The 9,168-nt window shown below is 45.9% G+C and overlaps 1 protein-coding gene across 1 annotated transcript; it reads left to right on the top strand.

Moving 5' to 3' along the window:
* Window positions 1-4,608: 4,608 nt before the first annotated feature.
* LOC132244857 (uncharacterized protein K02A2.6-like) lies at window positions 4,609-7,477 on the top strand. The gene is given in 3 exon segments (XM_059717513.1): window positions 4,609-4,689; window positions 6,865-7,325; window positions 7,327-7,477. Coding segments are annotated over 3 exon segments (693 nt in total).
* The last annotated feature ends 1,691 nt before the right edge of the window (window positions 7,478-9,168 follow it).

The raw sequence follows: 9,168 nt of genomic DNA, 5'->3' as shown, positions 1-9,168 counted from the left end.
TAATTGAGTGGACAAAAATTGAAACTATTATTAGGTCTTTAGGGGACAGTGCCCTGAGCTTTGGAAATAAGCTCAATCAATAGTTCTAACAACACCTCTTAAAGCATGCAAACATTCAGCTCTGTTTGCTGTGGGGTTCAAGCACATGATTGGAGCTGTAAGGTTGTCTTAATCATAGACTGAAATAAAACCGAGGTGTTTTTGCGATTTAGGATTATTTATACATAGGACAAGCCTCCAGGGAGTTCTGCATTCCCTCATTAAAGCTTCCAAAAAAGCTATTTACACCAGTTTCTTTAAGGTGCTACACTATAATCAGAGAGGTAGAAGGAAAGGAGAGATTTAACCTAACTGGGAAGGAGGATCAGTGTGAGAAACCCTAAACATAGCTCTTTGTTGTCAAATACTTCACCTCGTGCTTTACTTCTCAAGCAGCTACTGACATGCAAAACCTGAGAGGGCAAGCCTGGTTCTGCTATTCAGGGCAACTTGGAATGACAAATTACTGACACCTTGTTAGCACTGATCACCATCTTCCTCTCTCCCATTCAGAGGCATTAGGATTAGGGTCACACATCATAATGGAGGCCAGCAGGAGAGATTTTGCAAAACCTCACTGATCATTTGGGGTTTTGTTTTGGATTGTTGGGGGCCGTTTTTTGTTTTGTTTTTTTAATAAAGCCAAATTTGGCTCCTCCAGCCCAATGCACAACACTCTTACCTTAATGCCAGCGTTAACCAAACTGCGCATAAAAAGCTCTTAAAGGTTTTATTCTGCTCTTTATCACAGAACCCAGGAAGATCAGGAAAAAAAAAAAGATCAGCCGATTAGGGCTTGTTTTCAGGGCCTCTCACTCAAGTCCCACACGCAAAGAACATGCAACTTGTGTTGTGGAGCCTGAGTTAGCGCAACCCAGTAATTTCTACCGTAGGTAGAGCACTCCCTTGCAGAGGCATGGCTACTTCAAGAACAGACCAGCCCTTAATGAAAGGTCAGCTCCAAGGCAGAAAAACAGAACAGGCAGCTGAATGCATTTATCACCTGGGTATTTCCAAAACAGCTTGGTATGTTGCCACTGTATCCCAGGCTCCACTCCTCATGTGTCATTATCCTTATATTGCATTTACATCGGGGCAGGCACTGGGTCGGGGGGGGGCAGTGCCTATTATAACTGAGTCTCACTCCTGACAAGGCCGTATAAAGATCCAGTATTTCATCCCTTGAGCAACACCAAAGGCCAGCAGTGGTTCACATCTGGATGTTATTTAACCTCTAGAGTTTAATGGATTAGAACAAATGGGTCTGGCGCTCTCTCCCCTAGCCTCAAGCTTTTCTTCTTTTAGCGTTCAGTAGTGAAGGGGTTTTTAGAGATATCGCAAGACGTTACCTAGAGATATCAGAAGATGTTACCTTATTTTCCATGAGACAAACATATTGAGCATCAAAGCCAGGGCTCAAACAGCTTGGCACAGGCTGCCTTCCTGACACTCCTGTTTGGCAGAGGTGACCCACAAAAGGAAAAGAAAGGGTTTGGGCTCCTCTTTCTTGGAAAAAAAAAGAAAAAAGAGAGGGGAAGGAGCAGAGTTTCCTCCTGTATTAACCTATCCTGGACTGCTGGAGAACTGGCAGGGTGAGGACATCAGAAATATTAGGAAAGCAAAACCTCAGAACCTGATTATTGAGAGAAGCAAGGTCCTACTATTCAAACTACTTGGGAACCTTTCTTCTTGTGGTTTCTGATTGTTCACACCTGTTGGCAGAGCCCTTAGAAGAGCTCTCTTTGTTGAGTTCACCACACTTTTTCAACTAAGGATGAAGAAAGCAATCAGTCCACAGCACTGAGTCATCCAAGAAATCCTGATGAACAAAAGAACCTCAGGCTTGTTCCTGCTGTTTCTAAATAAGCAGGAAGGAACCTCTTGAGAAAGGCAGGTGAAGCTTTCCTTGTAGCGCATAAAGGAGCAAAATAAAGGGCATAAACTTACTCTATTCCTTTAGCTGCCATGGCTAAAGCTCTGCAAGGTGACATTAAGGGAGGCATCAACGAAGTCCTCTCCTACTGTCACAGACTGGGAATCCCATAGTAGCTGCAGAGAGAAAATGCTGTTTGAGAAGGGTGAACCCAAGCACTGGGGGTAATCCTGTAGGGGAAAGAGAGCTTGTGGGAGCTCTATTTATAACAGGAGTGTCTATATCCACCCTATAGGAGGTCCATTACCCAGAGCACCCCTGGAAATAATTTTAAAAAATGTAGGTGTTATTTAAAACATTACAATATAATCCCCAATGCAGAGCAAATGCAATGGCTTGGTTTGTAAACTTCATCTGATGATGAGAACGGTTCTCCTTTGACCAAACCCAGGGTGGCTTGGATTACACTGTATTTCATATAGACACCCTTCTCCTTTAGTACCGTGGTTTGAACTGTGATGACAGCCACAAATGCTAATCTGCTTTTCCTCGACATGTGATGTGTAAAGGTAAAGAAAGTTTCCACAGTGACAGGGAGGCTGTGACCCCCACCTTCACATTCAGAGCCGGTTCTTCTCCTTTCCTTCCTTTTTTTAAAAGAAGACCACCATCCTGCCTGTAGCTCAGGAGTTTTTGCCAACAGTAGAAAGAGCAGAAATACCACCAAGGGCTAAAAGGGCCGCACCGTGGCACTGCCTCTGCTCTGTAATAAAGGAGCTCGAGTGTATCAAAGGCAACATTACCTAATTCCACGATTAAATAAATAAGAGTCTCGCCACTGATCCTGATAACTCATTGAATCCCTTCTTTTCATAGGCAGCTGAGACTACAGAGGCGATTGCCTCTCCCATGAAGCATTGTTGTTAGCAATGCACCATGGATTAAATCAGTGGAACTCAACCTTGTTAGACTCAAGATACCCCTCGGAAAATGTCAGCTCTTAGCTTTCACTGATTTTTTTAACTAGGGAAAAATAATAGAGCAATTCCTCTGTTGCAAAGAACGCGGAAAGCCTGCAGGAGGCCAAAATGGTTTTGACACGCTAGATTCCTGTTGGAAATCTCTGGGTTTATCTTGGGAACCATGTGTAAATGTTTGCACACCCCACAGTGCTAATATTGCTCAGCACCCTAAAAGGATTTCATGGCATCTCAGGATGCTGCAAGACACCAGTTGAGAATCACCCGATTCATTTTGGGAGATGTCTAGAGGCCTTTTCCAAACGTATCTCCCAGTTCCACCAGTTCAGCTGAACCAGTGCTAAAGCAGGGAACAGCTGCAGCATATGCAAGACTTTGGTGGACACATTTATTCCCCTCTCACTGTTTTAATTGAACTGGTGGTGTAAGTAGATCTGGCAGTCACCTTGCCTACACTGGGGCTCCTTTTGGCCCACAGGAACCAATGTTAAACTAGCTTGGGAGGTGAAACACATGCATTCAAGCCCTTGATTCAGGGCAGGGTCTCTGCACATCCTAATTAGGTTCCCGTTCTGCAGTGGGTACAAAACCTCAAAGGTGGAGGAGTTTTTTTGGCAAAACCCAGTTGTTTTCCACCCATCTCTTCTCAGCACCCCACACGCTCAGCCTTTGTAAGAGGATTGGAGTCCCTTCTTCTCTGTATTGCCTCTGATGTCTATGTTTCCGCCAGCCTGCCCAAAGATCAGGGACTTGAGTTTGCTTCCCAAACCCAGAATCTCACAGGTGGATGCTTGTGCTCTGCAAAAATCCTAACACCAAGGGTTACAAGATATTATCAGAAACTGCACCTTTGTGAAGGAAGCACACACATACCACTCATTCTTTTCTTTTAGTCCTGGAGGACATACCAAGGTCAGGAAGAAGGGGTAAGAGTTGAGACTCATTGTGTTTTCCTTGCATTGTCCCTTTCAGGCCAAAGCCCTCGTGTTCAGCACTGCAGGGTTCACTTTGCTTCTGGCAGTTTTGCAGCACTGGGGACTTCGTCTTCGCTGCTATGAGGAGCCAGAGGCTTTCTTGGTTTCTCTCCCTGCACAGGACTGGGCTGGGTCAAGTCAGAGGCAGAGCAAGTTCACGTTCTGCATACGTCTACTGAGGGCCATTGTTAAGATCCACCCTGGATATGATTTCAGAGAATTATAATAATAAATGTTAGTTCAACCCAGGAGCGTCTAGAGTGGTGTTGTCAGCTTCTTGGGACTCTCGTGCGGAAAGGCTATCCTATTACCTGGAAGCCAACAAAGTGGAAAACCCAGAACAGAAGCACGCGATCCTCCTGATAGTCTGCAGTGCCAAAACATTTGCCATTGTTCGTGCCCTCCCAGCACCTGCCTTACCAAGCCCTGCTAAAGGCAAATTTTTGCCTCAGGCCACCTGTTACCCTGCAGAGATTTTATTTTTTTAAACAGGACCAAAAGGCCAATGAAGGCATAGCAGATTACCTGGCTGAGCCCCGTCACCTTGCTGAATTTTGTGAATTTGGTGATCTCCTGGATGGCCTGCTTTGCGACCGCCTCATCTGTGGGGTTCAAGATGAAGCAATCCAACGTCGCCTGCTCTCTGAACTAAATTTGACCTTGGCTACTACATAAGAAAAAGCCTTGGCAGCTGAAGCAGCATCCCATAACGTAAGAGAAATTTGCCAGGTGTTCCCCAGCAATGTCCACTTACTCCAAAATGATCAAGAATCAGATCATCACCAGCAAATTCAGCGGATTATACCGTCACCAACAGCACCACGTAAGCCAATTAATGCACAGACATGTTTGAGTTGTGGCGGCCAACATAGACAAAGGGAGTGAAGGTTTAGGAAGGTGGAGTGTTGTGCCTGCAAGAAGAAGGGCCACATAGAGAGGGTTTGCCACTTGAAGGCCAGTTCTGGGAGACAAAAAGACTGTGGCAAATGTATTCACTCCCAAACCACTCTCAGAGTAGAGTCCTCCCCAGAACTTGAGGTCCAAAAACTATATTTGATTCAAAATGTTGGTGTTGTTGAAACTCAAGGTTCTGAGATGATTGCAACGGTACTAATAAATGGAAAGAAGTGCAAAATGGAAGGGGACTTGGGTTCTGGAGTATCCCTCATAGATGAAAACACATTCTTCCAGTTGTTTCAGCATCCTCTCCCCAAATTATTGAAACCTGAGTGTCGCCTGCATGACTACAATGGACAGACTGTGGAAACTTTGGGCAGCTGCAGTATAGATGTCCAGTATGGATCTGTTGGACAGCATCTACTCCTCATTGTCATTAAGGGTTCCTGCAAAAGTCTTCTGGGAAGAAATTGGTTCTCACCATTGGGAACCAGTATTCAAGGAGTACACAGTCTCTGCACAGAAAGTCTGGAAAGGTTTGCAAGGGAGTTTTCCCCAGGTATTGTCCGAGGGATTAGGAACTTACTCGGGTCCACCTGTGACGTTCCAAATGGATCCTGCGATCGCCCCTATCTGTATGAAGGCTAGGAACATACCTTTTGCGTTGCAGCCAAAAATTGATGCAGAATTAGATCGGCTTATCACACAAGGGGTCCTTGAGCCACTCCTACATACATGCTGGGTCACACCAGTTATTCCTGCTTTAAAACCTAACAGCAGTGTTTGCATCTGTGGGGATTACAAGTGCACTGTTGATAAAGCACTTAAGCAGGACCTGCACACGGTGCCTACCATTAACCAGTTACTGTCTGTTCTTGCAGGAGGGAAGGTTTTTGCCAAACGTGACCTTGCTCAAGCCTATCAGTGATTGATAGTAGATGACAAGGCCACTGAGGCCCAAACAATAATTACACACCGGGGAGTGCTCCGTGTCAAGCGCTTCCAGTTTGGATTTTCTGCGGCACCAGGAATTTTCCAGCGGTTCATGGAGAAAATGCTAGCAGGACTTCCCAGGGTTGTTCCATACTTTGATGATGTGTTGATCATGGGGCCATCTAGAGAGAAACTCACTGAGAGACTCAGAGAAGTTTTACAGAGATTCGATAAAGCAGGTATCAGAGTAAAAAGAGAGAAATGTCAACTGGGAGTTTCCAGTATCAACTTTCTGGGATATCAAATTGATGCTTCTGGCATTCACCCAGTTGAAGACAAGGTAAAAGCAATACATGATGGCCCTATACCAAAATGTAGACAGGATCTTCAAGCATTCTTAGGACTTCTCAATTGTTATCACATCATCTTGAAAGGCAAAAGCCACCATAGCAGAGCCCCTGCATCGCTTAGTGGATACAGGAGCTCAGTGGAAGTGGACTTGCCAGCACAACGAAGCCTTCCAGGGCATCAAGAAGTTGCTGACATAATACTCTGTCCTTGTTCACTGTGATGAGCAGAAGCCACTGTCCATTACTTGTGTTGGCACTGTCCTCAGTCACACATTGCCTGATGGCACAGATGCACCCATTGCTTTTTACTCAAGAACAATGACTTCAACCGATAGGAACTACGCACAGGTTGATAAAAAAGCATTGGCAATCATTGCAGGAGTTAAAAAAATTCACAATTATGTTTATGGCTGCACATTCGAAATCTGAATGGACCACCAGCCCCTTCTTGGAATTTTTACTACGGAAAAACCAGCTCCTCCTATTTTGTCTCCCCGTATTCAATGCTGGAGCATCATGCTAAATGCATATGACTATACAGTCATGTACAAACCTGGGAAAACGGTTGCACATGCCGATGCATTGAGTCGCCTACCACTACAAATACCTGATTGTGCTACTCCTCCGCCAGAGGAAGTCCTCATGCTGATATCCATACCAGAAGCCCTTCTTCAGGCTGATCAGATAGCAAGGATGACTGCAAAAGACCCTAGTCTTGCCCATGTCCTCAACTGGGTGTGGAGGGGCTGGCTTGCAGACAAATTGGCTGAGGAATTCAGGCATTTTCATCACGTCAGCATGAGCTGTCTGCCCACAAGGTTTGCCTCTTGTGGGGAAATTGTGTTGTAATTCCAGAAGCAGGACGCCAAATCTTACTGACAATGCTGCATGCAGCACACCCAGGCATTGTGAGGATGAGAGCGCTGGCTAGAAGTTATGTATGGTGGCCAGGTATAGACAATGACATAGAAAGGGTCATGAAGGAGTGCAGCATTTGTCAAGCAACCCGTCATAATCCACTGAAGGCACCAGTATTCCCCTGGGAAATGACAAAGGAAACCTGGTCATGCATCTACATTGATTTTGCTGGCCCTTTCCAAAGTAAGAACTTTTTAATTGTTGTTGACTCATACTCAAAATGTCTTGAAGTGATTACTGTCTCAACTCTTACATCAGCTGCCACTATAACAGCTCTCCGTCAGCTGTTTGCAACCCATGGGGTGCCCGACACTATCGTTCCTGATAATGGCAGTGCATTCCCCTCAGCAGATTTCCAAGACTGCCAGCCACAACGTCATTCGAACTGTTACCATTGCACCTCGCAGGCCACCGGCCAATGGGCAAGCTGAGCGAATGGTGCAGACTGCAAAAGATGCACTGAAAAGGATTGTTGTAGGAGACTGGCCAGATTTCTCTTTGCTCAACATGTAATTCCTTGCCCTAAAACAGGATCCAGCTCAGCAGAGCTTCTTATGGGTTGTTGTCTCAAGACATGCCTTGACCGTGTTAACCTAGACCTGCAGTTTAGGAAAGAAAAGGAGCTGGACTCTGCACTGGCATCTGGTACCTTACGACTTTTCGTTCCACAAGAGACTGCGTTTGCTCGGAGCTATGGGACAGCCCCACAGTGGGTTCAAGCTAAAATTGTAAGTGCCACAGGACCCGTATCATATACAGTCCAGACTGATGATGGACAAATTCGGAGACATCATGTGGACCAGCTGCGTGGGCGTTCTCCTAATGATAACCCTACACCTGAACAATCTCCAAGCACCAACCCACCACCGACAGACATGGATTCACTGGGGAAGTGCCTACCTGTTTCCACCAATGCAAACCCTTTGCCATCACCGTCAGAAGGAAGCGTCACCATTGAGTCTCCAGATAGGCTGACAGGGCCGTCATCCGCTGAACCCCTCACTGAGTCCGGCTCTACGGGAAGACCACAGCCGAAGTGGAGTCCTCCCAAATGGTTGGCTGACTATTCTGTCTAGGGGGAAGGGCTGTTGTGTCTTATTGTGTTTTCCTTTTAGTCCCTTGAAGGCCAAAGCCCTCATGTTCAGCCCTGCAGGGTTGAGTTTGCTTGTGGCAGTTTTGCAGCATTGGTGACTCCCTTTTCTCTGCCATAAGGAGTCAGAGGCTTTCTTGGTTCCTCTCCCTGCACAGGACTGGGCTGGGTCAAGTCAGAGGCAGAGCAAGTATATGTTCTGCATACATATATCGAGGGCAATTGTTAAGATCCACCCTGGATACGATTCCAGAGAATTATAATAATACTTGTTAGTTCAACCCAGAAGTGTCCAGAGTGGTGTTGCTGAACTCACAACTTTTCAGTACAAACTGCTGATCTTGTCAGATCCAGCCCAGGAGTTGAATAGCTGCTTGTTTCTGCTGGAAAGATCAGCCAGGAATCAGTTAACTGATCAGCAGAGGAAACCATTATGTTGCACTTGTGGGCAGGACTGGAGCAAAGGTGATTTTTTGCACTGCTCTGATCTGAACCCCACATGGTACTTCACAAAGGGGTGCTGGTCCCTGGCTAGCAGATGAGCCAAGTGGGCAATAGAGACTGACTTCTCCAAGGCCAGTGAGCAGGCCAGTACATAACGCCTTACACACATTTGTTCTCGAGATCCTTCCACAACGCAGTCCTTTTAATGACGCCTGCTTGCTGAGGTGCATAGCCATGATTTCATCTCAGGAGTATGTGCTTGAAATGCTAAGAATAGAAAATGCTGTCAAATATTTTACTTTAGAGCCATCCCTTTCTGTTGATGCTCTACTCCCAGTGAGACCCAGCGTGCTTTGAATTTCACAGCTTCGTGGGACTGAAGAGCCTTCAAGTGAGTAAACACGGTGAGAACTCCTTAGATTTTGTTCGGAGTGGGCTGTTTCCCCTCAGTCACTTTCCTCGCTTCCTGCCTTATCCTTTTTCTCTTTGCAATCTAGCCTCCCTGTTCCCAATTATTCAATGAAGCTTAAAGGAGCTGAGTTTTAAAATACAAGACCTGGGGATGCTGAGGGCTGCAGAATCACACCGGGGAAGGAAAACAGCTTAGTACATTTTAAGGAAAACACAAGCTGCTTGAATGTGCGGTCTCTACAGTTACGCTGGCTGCAAC

The sequence above is a fragment of the Alligator mississippiensis genome, chromosome 14 (assembly GCF_030867095.1).
Source record: "Alligator mississippiensis isolate rAllMis1 chromosome 14, rAllMis1, whole genome shotgun sequence".
Classification (NCBI taxonomy): Eukaryota; Metazoa; Chordata; order Crocodylia; family Alligatoridae; genus Alligator; species Alligator mississippiensis.
This window is presented reverse-complemented; position numbering and strand designations above follow the sequence as displayed.